Source organism: Camelus dromedarius, chromosome 9 (assembly GCF_036321535.1).
Source record: "Camelus dromedarius isolate mCamDro1 chromosome 9, mCamDro1.pat, whole genome shotgun sequence".
NCBI lineage: Eukaryota > Metazoa > Chordata > Mammalia > Artiodactyla > Camelidae > Camelus > Camelus dromedarius.
The window spans coordinates 32,641,265-32,658,485 of record NC_087444.1 but is presented as its reverse complement, the minus strand read 5'-3'; the positions used below and the strand labels follow the sequence as shown (position 1 = coordinate 32,658,485).

Genomic DNA, 17,221 nt, shown 5'->3' with positions numbered 1-17,221 from the left:
CACCTCAGGATTTGTTAGTCTAGGACTACATTAAACCTAGTTCATGGCTTGAAGTTCTGTGGATAATTTATGTGGTAGGGACCTGGGCTGCAAATTTGGGTTGGAAGTGACCCCAACTTTGGAGGTATTTTTCCCCCTTCTTTTTCTTTTTATTCTCTTTCTCTGCTTAGTTCCATGACAAGTTTTTCTTTCTGGTGATGGTGATGGAGTGGATTTTAATTGTGGACCCCAGCCTAAGGTGGAAAAGATCTCTCATTATACTTCCCATCTTGAGTGGACACTAATCATTGACTTTTATCTCATTGCCCAGCAAGGCCACCAAAACCAAAGCTCATATTTTTCTGGATTAGCAAATACCATAGGGCAAAAGTGGCTATGGGTTCTAGTGCTTTGCTGACTTCTCTGGTGTTTGATTTCCTTTAGATTTTGGTTTGGTAATTGCTTACTGTCTTGAAAGCTCTCTTAATACTTTTAAGGATTAAATTTTTTTTTCGCCTGGAGTTTTTAGTTGTGTTCACATGAATTGTTGGTTCAACTAACTGTTACTTGCCATTACTGGAAATGGAGGACCTCTTTGATTTTAGGGGAAAATATATTGCTGTCCTCATTAGAGATAGAGGCTGGATCCAGATATTTTTCATACTTTTAATGGGAATCGATCTGGCCAAGCCTTGTGAAAGTAACACACTCAGAATTTCCTAGTCAGTATTTACCAGTGTGATAACTGAAAGAAGAAAAATGGCGCTGTTATGTGCCAGACAGCTCAAGTACAGTGTTTTAGTCTGCAACCAATCTCTGTCATTGTTTTTCATTACTGAATTCTGTTATGACAGCCATCCAGTATGAATTAAAAGATTTCTATTTGACATTTTAATAAAAGGTAGACATGCAGCATTTAACAAGTAGCTGCTAGTGAGAATGTATGAGAGAGTGATCACTGTTGAAAGCACTCAGCTGAGCAGGGTCAAGCTAGCTTGCTGTTCACTTGCTTCTGGGGTTTGCCACTTCCCTAATGGCTGGTAGAGATTGATGAAAGCACCAGGCTCTTTCTTCATTCATGTTGGTTGGAGCTATGGAAGGGTAAATGAATAAATTCCTTTCCTGTGAAAGGAAATCTGATTCCTACGCATTATTTTTGTCAGAAGGATTTGGTGAAATAAACTCGTATAAAAAAACATTTAAATAACTCTGACTTGTTAGTACTTGAAGAAAATGATGTAAAATGTATCAGTTTTCCATAAAGGATTTTCTCTGTAACCCTTTATAGACTTTCAACTTTAAAGTCTGAAAATGCATTATTTTCAGTTCTCTCTTCTGGGCTCATACATTCTGGATGACCAGAATATTTGGATCCATGTGAGCTTCTGTAAAGACCTTGCTACATGCTAGTCATATTCTAACGTGGGCTTTGTAAAAGCAGAATAATTCGTGCATGGAATTACCTTCCCTGGGTTACCTAATCAAACTATCCAATGATTTTTCATGATTTCCAGATTTCTAGGCATCCTGAATGGTACATTTGATGGTACAAATGAATTAGTCCATATATTATATGTAAGTACAAAATGTATAAACTTATTCTCTCCTATCCTAATAGAAATGAGACATCTTAAACTTCATTTGGAAATAGCAAGTCATGCTTTTGCATAGTAGTTATTTGCAAATCTTCGTAATAAATGCTAGAAGTAATTTTCAGCTAAATGTATGATTCCTAGAAATATTAACAGTTATCATTAGAGAGTGTTAGATTTCAAGTGACAGAAACTTACTTCAGACTTCAGTACAGCTTAACAAACAAAATACGGAATTTATTAGTCCATGTAGTCAGGATACTAAGACACTAGGATGGCTCATAGGACTAAAAGATGAGCCACAGATACCAGGGCCTCAGAGTTTAGAACTGCTTTGAATATAACTGTGATTCACTTATATTCATCTTTCTTATCTCCTGTCATCCATCCATCCTGCTCACATTTCTTCTTCTATCTCCATAGTTTTGTTTTGCAGAAAGTCCTTTTCCGTGTTATTGGGAAGATAGCTGCCAATATCTTTAAATTCATTTTCAGCCCAGAAGGTCCAAAGAAAAAACTTCTCTTTCCCAGTATTCAGCCATCATTCAGGGGAGGGATTCTGATTGGCATTATTAGGACCACATCTTCACACCCAAGACCAATCAGAGGATAGGAGAAGAGGATACTGTGATTGACTAGATCTGCCTTCGACTTCTGGACAGGGCAATAGTTTTCTTTAGGAAGAAGGAGAATGGGAGGGGGATATCATACTGGACAACCCAAAGAAATCCTTTACAAGAATTGATTGTTAAAGAGGGTTAAAAAGAGTCTTCCTAATTCAGTATGCAGTCTTGAATCCAAGTAAGATAAATTTGAGAAAATGATCCACTAACCCATCATAGTCATATGAGAACATATTTTCTCACGTTAGAGAATTCCATAGATTAGTGGAACTGATACAGCACACTGGAGGAAAGAACAGTTAGGGATTCTTGTGTTAGGAAAAGAAATTAATACACCCAAGATTTTCCTTTGCTTAGGTTTCTTCCACAAAGAAGTCACTAAGAAATGATAGACAGCAGCTTTGAAAAAAATTAGTTTCTATTATGCTACACCAGCAAGAGTGAGCCATTTCATGTGTTGTTGCTATTAAAATATGGATAAGCTCTCATTGATTTAATGATTGGACCCAAAATAAGGAATTTTACTTATTAATGAATGGTAATTTCAATATCTTTTCTTCACTGCAGTAAATTCATAAATAAATATGCATTTGTTCATGAATTTGCTGTGATGAAAATAATATGAATTGCCTAGCATTCATAAGCATATAAAATAGATTATCTTGAATGATGTATGTACAGGTGTGAATTGAAGCAAATTGTCCAAATGAACATGCGTTATATGTAATAGCTGTAGAAACCAAAGGCATTCTCACTGCTTTTGCAAGTCTACTGGTCTTTAGACTTGGGTGGTAACAAAACCAATGGCATATAAATTAGAAGTTTTTATATTTTAGTAAGGCAAACATGGACTTAAAGTAGCTTGTCTGTGATGTTTAAATTAACATATTTGACAGAATGCACAAGACCATCAAAAACTGCTTTTACAAGTTACGGTCTGGATAGCTCTCAAGTTATTCATGCTATGGTAATACATTACAAATAATAAATGGACTGCAATTATTTATAAAAAATTCACTTTGTCAAGAGACTGTGGTCACAGCATACAGCTCAGTTGACATTTGTGTCAAAGAACATTAACTGGCTCCGATAACTCACGAGTTCCTGTCTGGGTCTGAGGATTCGAATGATGTCATAAGAACTCATTCTCTTCACACTGCTTTTTTTGTGTGTGCCTTCATTCTCAGACAGCCTCTTCCCTCATAGGGGCAAGTGGGCTGCTAGCAGCATTAAGCTCATATCTCACTTCTCGGCAACCTCAATGGAAAGAAAGCATGCCTCTTTTTCAGCAGTTTCAAAAAAGTCAGAGTTGAGGCTCTGATTGGTTTGACTTGGGTCATTTGCCCTGTTCTAACTATGACCAGGGAGATATGATATTGGATAGGCCACTCCTCCATTGGAGTAAGGAGTGGAGTGTTTCCCTGAGGAAAAATAATATTGATCCCAGAAGAAGGGTGAATGGATGCAGGGTATTAAAAACCAATAAATATCTGCCAAATGATTCTTTTTTTAAAAATGAAGTTATCCTTGAAAAAGAACACATAACAAATAGTTCAGTGATTCAGCTGCCCATTAATCATTCCACAAAGATTTATTGACTTCATGCCAATCACTATTTTAGGCATATATACCAGAGGTGAGCACAATAGTCAAGATCTCTAACCTCATGGAACTTGCTCTCTGGTGGAGAAGGCAGACATAAAAATCTAGTTACACAAACAACTTACTCAGTATGTAGAAAGTGCAATTGCTGTGAGAATATATAACAAAGGACCTTCAGGGAGGTCAGGAAAGGCTTTCTAGAGGCAGTGATGTTTCACCTGAGACCCGTAGGATGAGTCTAAGTAGGGAAGGGAGGCAGGGGATGGAAGGTGAGATTTTCAGGGATTTTACCTCTAAGAAACTCTATAGTTTGATCAGGGGAAATGGGGAAGCCTGAGAACCTCGGCAAAATGGGGACAGAATGTACCAGTAGAGCTAATGGACTTGGAAGGGGAGGCTTGTGTTCCAGTGACAAGAACTATGCACTTCATCATGTCATCCGAGGGTATCTGTGATAAGTGAGTCTCATAATACAGATCCATACACGGATCTTTTTCTGCAGGAAGATCTAGCTAAAGCTCAGAGATTCTCAGTTTTAATATACCTTTTCAAATTTTTTGCTTTTTTTGGTTCTTCAAATGAGAAGAGGCTGGAAAATATGCCCTTGGCTGCTTGGTAGACAAGTGAAAAATGTTTGCTTTTGGCCATTACAGTTCTGCAAGTAGCTCTTTGGTGTTTAATACACTAAGGATCCATCTCAGCTAACAGTAATTGTATCTCAACCTGATACCCAAAATGAAACAATCAAAATGTCAAGACATCAGCTTTGTCTATCTTGGATTAGTGGCATGAATGGATTATCCGGGTAATTTCAGACATCTAAGCAGTACTCTAAGCAGACTTCTACTAGTCCTAGGCACTATTTGTATTGTTTCATTTTGCATTTTGTCTTCAGATTTTCAAAAAAGTGGACTAATTGGAGATTTCTTTAGGCATGGGTTAGGGTTTTTTCCCCCTTATACCATCTACACTCAGTAAATGAGGATTTCTGTTTGTAGGAATGGTAGGCTAGGTAATGCAGGTCCACCCTCCTGAGGGCAACCAGAAAAACTGGATGGATTATAATCAAAGGCCTGCTTCATGGCACTCGAAGGCTAACAAATGGTGAAGAGCTTTCAGGCCAGGTCCAGGGGGAACAGCAACCTGTGGAAGTGAGCCCCACACTTGGTGCCTCTGAGAGCACATGCAAATTCCAAGGAAGAAGCTGAGAGACTAAGAGGATGGGCTGTCTTCAGAGGGTGGGCTAATGCAACAGGGTTTGGTAACCAGGGTCTGCAAGGTTAGAGGGAACCCTTTCTCTTTCGGTTTGGACCTCAAAAGGCTGCCTTGAAGGAGCAGGGATGAACAGGAAGTCAGCCCATGAAGCCACATGAAATGGAAAAACAAGCCACAGATTGGGCAAAGACATTTGCAGGAACATGTAATTGATACAGGGCTTGCCTCCAAAAGGACTTCCACAATCAATAAGAAAGACAACCCAATAGAAAAAAGGCAAGAGAATTGAACACTTCACAAGGCATTTCACAAAAAGGCATATCCAAATGACCAGTAAACATGGGAAAAGTTACTCAGTCTCATTAGTAATCAGGGAAATGCAAAATAATACAATGAGCTCTCATGACACACCCACCAGATAGCTAAAATTTAGGTTGTTAATCTAAGTGATAGCAAGTTTGAGGGACAACCAGATGTCAGCTGGTGGGAGGAAGAATAGGCACAACTTTGGAAAACTATTTAGCATTACCTACCGTAGTTTAAGATACGCATATCCTATGATCCAGCAGTTGTAGTCCTAGATATATACTCTGCTGGTCCTTATGCACAGACATATATAGAGGAATGTTCATAGCCACGTTATTCATGATAGCCTCCAACTGGAAACCACCCAAGTGTTAACCTATAGTTAACCTGGATTAATAAATAATTGTATATTCAAACAGTGAACTGTTATACTTAAATGAAAATGAATAGACTACAGCTAAATGCAACTATATATATATATATAAAATAGCGCAAAAGAAGCCAGACATAAAATATTACATACTGTGTGATTCCATTGTTCCAAATATTAAAGGCCAGGCAAAACTATAGGGATACACGCTTAAGTTGTAAAAGAAAATCAAGGAAGTGATTTCTATAAAAGTGAGGACAGTGTTTACCTTTAGTGGGGAGAGAGGGCTTAGTGATTGAGAGGGGATTCAAGGAGCCTCTGTGGGCACTGGCCGTGTTGTGTTTCTTGGGTGATCATTACACAGATGTTCACTTGGTGATAATTCATTTCAGCTGTACATTTTGATGACAATTCTATGTGCATGTAATATTTCACCATAAAATCTTTTAAAAGACCATATCATTTTATCTTTTATCCACCTCAGTGAAACTAAAAGTAAAGTTTATCTATCACATGTTCAATCAAATTGCAGCAATGCTTTTCACTCAGAGATGTGACAAAGACTGAATGTGGGCAGATATGCAAAGTCAAAGTCAAAATCCAGTTAGATTTCTGGGGGTTTATTTCCATAAGCTAGTAGACATATTTCTCATTTTCATCTTCATTCTTCAAAAACAATATGATTTTACTTGTAATTAACTAATACAGTGCTTTGCACATAGTAGATACTCTATTTATTAAATTGAGAAATAATTGAATTCCCATGTGAGAAAAGTAATCTATTTTGGAACCATAATACTTATAGATTCTTGGTATGAGTCATGAAATTATGTGAATTGCTGCTCAAAAATAGTAATAATCACTTTCTGCAGGTGTGACTCTCTCTTTTCCAGTCCTCACCTTCTTCCTAAATGGCTTGCAGTTGGCTCTTTGAATTTTTCCCTGCCTGTATCTGGCCTGGAAGCTTCTATGATTTGAACAAGCTTCCACCACCTGATATTTGCCTATGGAGAAGCAGTTCTTTTTCTAATTTGAATTCTAGGAAAAATAGTTTTCACTGTATATGTTGTGATGTTGTGATTTAAAATAAGAAATATATATATATTTCTTATACATATTAAATAATAATTAAATAAATAATACATATTAAAATTATATATATATTTGTTTTTGCCCCTAGTTCTGGCACAGAGCTCCTAAAACCCTTGAAATTTCCTAAGTGACATGAGGGATAAAGATATTTTCTGTTGTTAGTGAGGTGACTTTGGGCCCCATCTAAGGATGGGGGTGCTGGTTGTCAGGAGAACTAACAGTGTAATTAGAGGGTTGGAGCTTGCAGTCCTCCCCTCGCCGCCCACTAGGGGAAAGGGGCTGGAGGTTGACTCAATTGAGGATGGTCCGTAATTTAATCACTCTTCCTATGTAATGAAGCCTCCATGAAATCCCAAAGGTTCAGAGAGCTTCTGGGTTGGTGAATACATACATGGATATCTGGGGAGAGTGGTGTCCCTGGAGAGGACATGGAATCTGTGCCCCTTCCCCATACCTTTCCCTGTGCATCGCTTCCATCTGGCTATTGCCGAGTTATATCCTTTTGTAATAAACCAATAATCTAGTGAATAAAATGTTTCTCTGAGTTCTGGGAGCCACTCTAGCAAATTAATTGAATCTGAGGATGGGGCCTTGGGAACCTTTGATTTACAACCAGTGGATCAGAAGCACAGCTAGCAACCTGGGCTTGCAACTTGTGTTTGAAGTGTGAGGGCAGTCTCCTGGGACTGAATACTTAACCTGCGGAATTTGATGCTATCTCCGTGTAGATAAATTGCTGGTTGGTGTAGGGGAAGATCCCCTTCCCCTGCCACACACACAAACACACATGCACGTTGGGATTGGTGACCAGAACAAAATACAAAATACATCTTCATTTTTTTTTCAGCTGCGGTCAAATAAGAGAATTCTTTCTAAAATTTGTCTCTCTTCTATGTACCTCAGATATAATAAGTAACACATTCTGCAGAGACAGGTTGTTTTCAGGAAATATTTCAAGGGGAAGAGAGCAGAGACCAATGTGAAACCTATGAAATCTGAATTAATCCAATTTAAAAGAGATAAAACAAATAGAAAACCAAGGAGCATAACAGCTTTAGAAACAGTAGAAAACAAAAAGAAGCAGCAGGATTATATGAAAATTAATCCTTTTACTCTGAGTGCCTGGAGAATCCCTCACTGACAAAAGCCATGTTGCATTTACTTGAGTGTTTTTCCTAATTTTTTCTTTGATATTTTCCTGCTAAAATGAAGTAAAGAAATATTTATCAACATCCTAGAGTATAATTTCCCTGCACTCACTTTAGCAGTAGCAGAACTTGAAGACATGGGAACGGTTAGTTTCATACACTCTTATTTATTTCCAGCAAGTGAGGTATAATTGAATGGAATTTCCATCTTTTCAGTTTTTTTAACCAAATATTCTGCTAATAACACTAAGAACAGTTATATGCCAGGTATTGTGCAAAGTGAAGTACTTTACAAATATTATCTAATTTAATCCTCATAATAAACGTATGAGGTGTATGTGGTTATTGGCTTCCAAGATGGCTCCCAGTGATCCTAATTTCCTGGTATTTATGTCCTTGTGTGGCCTTTCTCACATTGAATAGGACTGATCTGTGTGCCTAACAGATCTTGCATAAACGATGGTGTGTGACTTCTGGGCCACAAAGGACATTGCAGCTTCTCCCCGGCCTCTTGGACTGCTTGCTCTGGAAGTTGCCAGTCATCATGCCATGCGGACATTCATGTAGCCCTGTTGAGAGGCCCATGGGAGAGGAACTGAGGCCTCCCACCAACAGCCAGGAGCAACTTGCTAGCTGTGTGACTGGGCCATCTTGGAAGTGGATTTTCTAGCCCTAGACAGGCCTTCAGATGATTGCAACCCTTTCTACCATCTTTGACTGTATCCTCGTCAGAGATCCCCAAGCTAGGTTCTCCTGAGTTATCTGAGATTACATTCTTCCTCTTTTTTTCTAAAAGAAGATACTGTTTCATACATACTGAACACTTGTTTAGCTAGACTGTTACGTGGAAACACTAGGAGCTGGAGGTTGACATTTAAATTAAGGAACAAGAGGTAAATAGTTATTCTGAGAAATGTTTTTGTCTAGTGAAAATTCTCTTTTAATGAATGCAATTTAATATTCAGTTCAATTCAACAAATATTAACTGAGCCCCTTTTATGTGCCAATCACACATGGTCCCTACCGGCAAGAAGCTACATTCTGCTTCTGCACATCAAAGGAGACCATAAGTAAACAAAATGACAACCTATGGAATGGGAGAAAATTTTTGTAAATGAAACCGACAAAGGCTTGATCTCCAGAATATATAGGCAGCTCATACGACTTAATAAGAAAAAAATAAACAACCCAATCCAAAAATGGGCAGAAGACCTAAACAAGCAATTCTCCAAGGAAGAAATACAAATGATCAATAGGCACATGAAAAAATGCTCAATATCACTAATTATCAGAGAAATACAAATCAAAACTATGATGAGGTATCACCTCACACCAGTCAGAATGCCCATCATTCAAAAATCCACAAATGACAAATGCTGGAGAGGCTGTGGAGAAAGGGGAACCCTCCTACACTGCTGGTGGGAATGCAGTTTGGTGCAGCCACTGTGGAAAACAGTATGGAGATTCCTCAAAAGACTAGGAATAGACTTACCATATGACCCAGGAATCCCACTCCTGGGCTTGTATCCAGAAGGAAATCTACTTCAGGATGACACCTGCACCCCAATGTTCATAGCAGCACTCTTTACAATAGCCAAAACACGGAAACAGCCTAAATGTCCATCAACAGGTGACTGGATAAAGAAGCAGTGGTATATTTATACAATGGAATACTATTCAGCCATAAAAATGACAGCATAATGCCATTTGCAGCAACTGGATGCTCCTGGAGAATGTCATTCTAAGTGAAATAAGCCAGAAAGAGAAAGAAAGATATATGAGATCGCTTATATGTGGAATCTTAAAAAAAAAAAAAAAGGAACATAAATACAAAACAGAAACAGACTCAGATATAGACTGCAAACTTGTGGTTGCCAAGGGGGCGGGGGATGGGAAGGGATAGACTGGGATTTCAAAATTTGTAGATACTGACAGGCATATGCAGAATAGATAAACAAGATTATACTGTATAGCACAGGGAAATATATACAAGATCTTGTGGTAGCTCACAGTGAAAAAAATGTGCCAATGAATATATGTATGTTCATGTATAACTGAAAAATTGTGCTCTACACTGGAATTTGACACAACATTTTAAAATGACTGTAACTCAATAAAAAAAGTTAAAAAAACCTTTTTTTTCCTGTACTTTTTAAAATGCTGAAATGCTTGATTCCTAACAATATTGAGGTAGCTACCTGTTTTATAATATTTTACTAATATTATGACCAATAATAAGACTGCTATCCATTAGAGAGATATAGTCAAAAACTGTCTTTTAAGATCTGTTGGAATAATTGTTTTCTCTTTATGGTTATGGCACAAACTTGATATATGGCAAAGTTCATTTTTTTCAGTTTTCAACTTCTAAGAATTAATTTTTTCAAATGTTTTAAAATATATTTTTAGCAACTTTACTGAGATATAATTCACATTCAGTTCACCATATAATTCACCCATTTAAAGTGTATGTACAATCCAACAGTTTTTAGTATATTCACAAACAGTCAATTTTTTAAATATATCTTTTTACCGAAGTATATAGTCAGTTTACAATGTTGTATCAATTTCTGGTGTACAGCATAATGCTTCAGTCATACCTGAACATATTCTTTTTCACCATAAGTTACTACAAGATATTCAATATATTTTCCTCTGCTATACAGTAAGAGTTTGTTGTTTATTTATTTTGTATATATTAGTTAGTATCTGCAAATCAGGAACTCCCAGTTTATCCCTTCCCACCTTCTTCCCCTCCTTGTAACCATGAGTTTGTTTTCTATGTCTGGGTCTGTTTCTGTTTTATAAATAAGTTTGTCTTTTTTTTTTTTAGATTCCACATATAAATGATATATGATATTTTTCTGGTTTGATAAATTTCTTTTGTATTAGCTTGGTTTCTTTTTGGTTTTTGTGACTCTATTGTATGCTTTTGATTTGTGGTTACCCTGTTTTCCAAGTATGTAACTCATTACTGTATCTGTTTGCTTGAGTCTTGTAGTCATGTAGGCTCAAACACATCCTAAAAAGAATAAAGGAAAAAAAAAAAGAAAAAAAGGGAGAGAAATCTATATTTTCTTACTCCCCTCTCCTACCTTTTATGATTTTGATGTCCTTTTGAAGTTTTTTCACATCTTCATGTTTATTCTCTTGCAACTCATTGCATTTTTCGCATTTCCAATTATGGTTTTCTCATTTCTATATTTTCCTGCTTCTTTTCTATTTAGAGTAGATCTTTCAATATTTCTTTTAGGATAGGTGTAGTATTGCTGAATTCTTTTAGTTTTTGCTTGTCTGTGAAATTCTTTATCTCTCCTTCTACTTTAAAGGATAATCTTGCTGGATAGAGTATCATAGGTTGCAGCTTTTTCTCATTGAGGACTTTGAATAAATCTTGCCACTCACTTCTGACCAGCAGTGTTTGTGTAGAGAAGTCAGCTGAAAGCCTTATGGGGATTCCCTTGTAACTAACTCCTTGTTTTTCTTTTGCTGTCTTTAGAATCATTTCTTTATCATTAACTTTGGCTATCTTAATTATAATATGTATTGGTGTAGGTCTGTTTGGGTTCTTCTTGTTTGGGACCCTCTGTGCTTCCTGTACTTGGATAGCTGTTTCCTTCTTTAGGTTTGGAAAGTTTTCAGTCATGATTTCTTCAAATACCTTTTCAATTCTCTTTTTCTTTTCCTTCTGGGACCCCTATTATGTGTAGGTTGTTATGCTGTATATTTTCCCATAGGTCCCTTTTATTGCTTTCATTGGTTTTTACTTGCTTTTCTGTCTGCTGTTCTGACTGGGTGACTTCTGGTATCCTGTCTTCTAAGTCACTTATTCATTCCTCTACATTATCTGTCTGCTGTTGTCTGCCTTTAGCTTGGCTCTTATCTCAGCCATTGAGTTTTCTGTTTTTAATTAACTCCTCTTTATAGTTTCTATTTCCTTTTTATAGTATTCTCTCTCTATTCATAGTCTCTCTTATTTCCTTCAGTGCTTTTATCTCCACCCTTTTTGAAGTCATAATCTGGTAGACTGTTGAGGTCTATCTCATTGTTCATTCTTTCAGGGGACTTCTCTTGTTCTTTTAATTGGGAGTGGTTCCTCTGCTTCTTCATTTTACTTACATTTCTCTGGCTGTATGGATTTAGGAGTATCGGTTATCTATTGCGGTCTTGAAGGGCTGTTTTATATTTTGTTTGTTTGTTTTTATTTAAAGTGGGAGCATTTCTGTGTAGACTGTGTGTGTCTAATAGCTTTGCTGCAAGGGCTGGTCTTAGAATGGATGGTTGCCACATCTTTCTTCCATATGTGTTGGCTGTTATCCCTTTTATTGGGGGAGTGGTTGGTGGTGTGGTGATCAGAGCCTGCCCTGATTGTTGTTGTTGAGCAGGACCTCCTTTTTTGTTCTGTGGTTGTCACAGCCTTGACAGGGGCCAAGTCTGCTTCCCTTTTGCTGGAATAGAGGATTCTAGACCCGTTTCTGAGCTGTGGTGTGTGGTAGGCAGGATTGGAGTGCTTCAGATGGGAAGAAGAGTTGCTGAGTATACCTCCGCAGGAGATGTCCACTGGGAAGTGCCCTTTGTGGTGTTGTCACATATTATGTGGACTTAAAAAGTACTCTTTGTTGATGTTGCCTTTGTCCCCACCTTAGCTGTGGGAATGTCGGCCACCTATTCTGGTGTCCCATAGGTTCTGGGCCCCAGGAACTACTAGTGTAGATCCACCAATGTCAGGCGCTAGGACCTGCTATAGTGAGCGTGCAGTCACACACCTGAATCTGCGGTGCACCACAGGGTGAGCGCAGACCCCAGACCCCTCTCTGTGTACAGTACGATATGCCAATCTGTTGTAAATGACCATGCTCGCCCCCACTGTGTGCCAGAACTCTGCTCACTGCCTATTTGTCCCAGAGGTACAGGTCCACAAAGGGTCCAGAGAGAGCTCTCTGCCTGGAGCTGTAAACAAATCTCTGTCCCACCTATGAAGTTGCAGGGCTGCTGAGTATGGATTAAGCTTTTAGCCCTGCCTCTGCGCAGTAGAGGCCCACCTCTCTTCTCATGAGAACACATCAACAATGGAGCCAAGTAGAGATGGGCTATGGTGCGGCTGTGTTGTGCCCCTCCCCACCATGCACACCAGCAGTGGTTCTTTTTTATGGGGATCCCAAGCAGTTCTGTTCCACACACACCCCCAGCCAGAGCTCACACCACCCTCCAGTCCCCTGAGGCTGCAGTGGGCCCCGGCCCTCTCCCCGGGCTTCTCACCAATCTCCAGCAGCCAGTCCCAGCTTGTTCTTGCTGATTGAGATCGCAGGGACCTTCTGTGCAAGTTTATCTTAGTTCTGTCTGCCAAGCAGCTGCCACTTCCTCCTCTGAGCGTCAGAAGCTCTGCTTCTGTCCTTACTGACCTCCTGGTTGGAGAAGGGGTGTCTGAGCACCCTCAGCCTTTCTTCCTTTGCCAGTCCTTTCCTGCAGGACCAGTCCCGCACTGATTTTTTTCTTTTTTCTTTCTTTTTTCTTTTTTTTCTCTTACTGGATTTTGTGAGAATCCTCCTGTATTTCGAAGTGAGACATACTCTGCCAGAGTTCAGTAGGTGCTCTGTGTGATTCAGTGGGTTTGTAGATAGAATTCTTGGTGTATTTGTGGAAGAAAGCGAGCTGTGAGTCTATCTACTCTGCCATCCGGCACCTCTGTCCAATTTTAAAAACATTTTCATCATCTGAAAAAGAAATCCCATACCTTTTAGTTTTCACCCCACCCCCTCTGCATTCCTTCATTCCTCCTAGCCCTAAGCAACCACTGGACACTTCATGTGAATGGACTCATACAATATGTGTTTTTTTTGTGACTGGCTTATTTTACTTAACAAAATGTTTTTCAAGTTTTTTCATGTCTCTTTGATCCTAGGGGATACTTCAGTCTCATCCCAGGTTTTGGGATTCTCACAAAGGTGTCTTGTCTATGGACAATTGCTGATTGGTCTTTTTGTGCAGAAAACTGAGGTTGACAACTACCTACTTCACCATGTTTATGACCTCATACTTCCTATATTATTTTATATTGTAAAAATTATATGTATTGTATATAATTTATTGTTTGTCTTTCTATATTTAGTATGTCTTCTTTGCTTTTTCTAAAATTTCTTTTAGTATTTTGGAAGGTTTATCTTCATATTCAGCAATTCTGTTTGTATAAAAACCCTTTATAGTGCCTATATTTTTATCTATTGCTGTATAACAAATTATCCCCAAATTAATAGTTTAAAACAATGAATATCTGTTTTCTCAGTTTCTGTAGGTTAGGAATCTATGTAAGGCTTAGCTGGTACCTCCTACTTAGGGTCTATCATGCATCTCCAGTCAAGCTGTTGGCCCAGACTACAGTCATTTCAAGGCTCAACTGGGGCTGGCAACTCTGCCTTCATTCACATGGTTGTTGGCAGGCCTCAGAAGATCCACTGCCAAGCTCACTCATGTCATTGCTGGCAGGCCTTCGTTCCCCACCACATGAGCCTCTCTCTAGGTTTCCTGAGTGTCCCTACAATGTGGCAACTGATCCGAGAGAGAGCCAGACAGTGCCCAAGATGGAACCAAGTCTCTTTATAGCTAACCTCAGTGGTGACATCCATCATTTGTGCTGTATTATATTTGTTAGAATACCTAAGTACAGCTCATACTCAAGAGGAGAGGATTATATAAACACATGAATGGTTGGAAACAGATATCATTGACTGCTACCATGAGGGCTGTCCGCCATTTCCCCTTAATCTTCCTTTATTCCGTCTGGTTAAACAGTTTGACACCTACCTAACACACAGTTGTTAATAATCTTATTCCACTTTTCAGCCTTCTTTCTTTTTTATTTCTTTTCATGTAAAATTTCATTCTTTCTACTTTTTTGGAAAATATAACATTTAAGTTCTGTTTTTTCCTCATGTCCTCAATTTCATTTTAATCTTAGCTCTGTAATTAAATATATGAAATGCTCATCCACAGTATTTTTGCTGAAGTTGCCCAGTTACATTTTGGTTGGATGAAGCCCATCCTCTAGTATATTCTTCAGGAAGGGAATATGTTTATAATATTCTCTGGGCTTTTGCATGTTCAAAACTCCTTTTCTGCAGCATTGATGATTAAAGGAGAGCTTGGCTGTTTATAAAATCTTGGCTCATGCTTTTTAAAGTTTTTAGAAAATGTTGCTCTTCTGTTTTCCCATTTCATAGGTTGCTTTTAGAAAGTCCAATGGCATCTAAATCTTTTGCCCTTGTACATTAACTCAACTTTTCCTTGGCGGCTACTAGGAGTTTTAAAAATCCTTTAAGTCTAATAGTTCTTCTAAGATATGACTCAGAGTTGATCGTTTTGGGTCACTTTTCTTGGATACCTACTGGTCCCTCTTGATTATGTTTTTTTTTTTCTGGAAAATTTTCTTAGATTATAATTTTAAATATTAGTTCCCCTCCAGTACTTTATTTTTCTTCTTTATGTGCTCTAATTATAGCATGTTAGAACTTCTTTGTCTTCCATTTCAGTCATTTTTTTTCTGTGATCTTTTTTCCTTTTTTAAAATCTCGTATTGATTTCTTTGGGTGTTTTACTGCTTCATTTCAGTGTACCTTATTCATTTTCATTCAGATCTATTTTCCTTTATGCACAGGTTTCCCTTCCATTTTGGTCTGGCGGTACCTTACCATCCTGTGAATTTCTCATGATTTTAAAGTTTTTTATTTAGCATTGTTTCAAGTGTTTTTATTTTTTTGTACAGGGTTGGACAACCTTGCCTGCTATTACTTAAAATAGAAATCCCTACTTAGTCATAAATGGACCCCCATAGTTGCAAGTGTCCTGCTAGAAGTATAAGAAAGATATGCAAAGGGGAAGTGACATATTTCTTTGATTTAGAGGGATTAGGCTGCTGTTAAATGCCTTATTTATGACTATCAACTTCAAAAATTTTTCAGAAACTTTTCCCCCATATCATCTCATGCTGCATTTTTCAATTCTCTGCCCAGCTGTGAAGGCCTGAAGCCTTATATTTACTCTGTTTGAAGGGTGTCATCAGAGACAATCGTCAAATAAGCAACGATGAAGTGTATTTATTGAGCAGTTTTTATTTGTTTATCTGGGGAGGCTAAAAGTGCCAAGATGTAGGAACATCTTGTGTTTTGAAGTCTTCCATGAGCTTAGTCCAAAATCACTTGGTTTGTCTAAAACGGGTCCTAGACTTTGGGATAAGGCTAAATCTAGACTGGCTAATGGAATAGATTCCTTTAGTTAAGGCATTTGTTTCAAGCATTTGATGTATTTTTGAAGATCAGTATTTTCTAAACCTTCTTGTATTTGAAAAAGCTTTTTAAAAAGTAACCTGTATTCAGGAATTAACTGTATTTGTTCTAATATTTTTTTTTCACTCTTAGGTTAACAAAGGAAATAACTAAAAATGACAACTAGAAGACTTGGGGAGTCCACGGGGGCTGTTCAGATGGGGTTAGTAAGAATGCTTAAAGGATTCCAAAGCAAGATTTTGCCACCCCTGAATCCAAAGGTGGTTACAGAAGAAGAAGTAAATAGAATGGTAATGTATCAGAGAATTTCAGAGTAAAATACTTACTGCAGTCTTTTCAGGAGAATGACAGTTGCTACTTGGCATTCTCAGAATATCAAACAAAGAATTATTGGCTGATAATATCAATTTAGTTAACATAGTAGCTTGCTGCAGAGCAAATGCACCTTTTAAAGCCTGAGAAGCTTTTGCAGTCACATATGTCAAAGAAGAGGCTTGAATTGCTTGAGTTAACCAGTTGAAATAAGACTATGCAAGCAAATTATTAAGGTTTTCTAAATATTAGCTTGAACCCTAAGATACTATCATTTATGCAGTTCAAAAACAGTCAAGTATGAGAATTTCATAGGTGTAACATAAATAATCAATTCTCTGTTGATTGGCAAGAGTTATCTTTGTATAATTGTAGAGCATAGAGCATTAAAATAATGACTATATCATATCTAGGGGAAATGTGTGATTTTAGAATATCCTGTAAGATAGAAAATATTAATATTTTTAATGAATTATTCTGATTTGGTGAGAATTGAATTATAAACTACTTGCTGTAGAAAATATCAATAACAATTTAGAGTGTTAAAGTGTATTCACTGCATTTTAAAAACTAGTCTCTAGTTATGTGCGAATTAGAAAAATAAAATCTATCATCATTTTCTTTTGTGGTGTTATTGTTTCATATTTAAAGTAATCCATACTTTTTGCTTTTAAGAGCTTGTTATTTTTAACTTAAATCACAA

At 37.7% G+C, this 17,221-nt stretch overlaps 1 protein-coding gene across 1 annotated transcript in view; it reads left to right on the top strand.

Moving 5' to 3' along the window:
- HYDIN (HYDIN axonemal central pair apparatus protein) overlaps positions 1 to 17,221 on the top strand; it is a 374,065-nt gene that overhangs the window by 59,786 nt on the left and 297,058 nt on the right. Inside the window, exon 4 of the mRNA XM_064489991.1 lies at positions 16,339 to 16,496. Coding sequence (XP_064346061.1) covers positions 16,362 to 16,496 — 135 coding nt within the window. The 5' untranslated portion in view covers positions 16,339 to 16,361. The remainder of the gene's footprint in view (positions 1 to 16,338; positions 16,497 to 17,221) is intronic.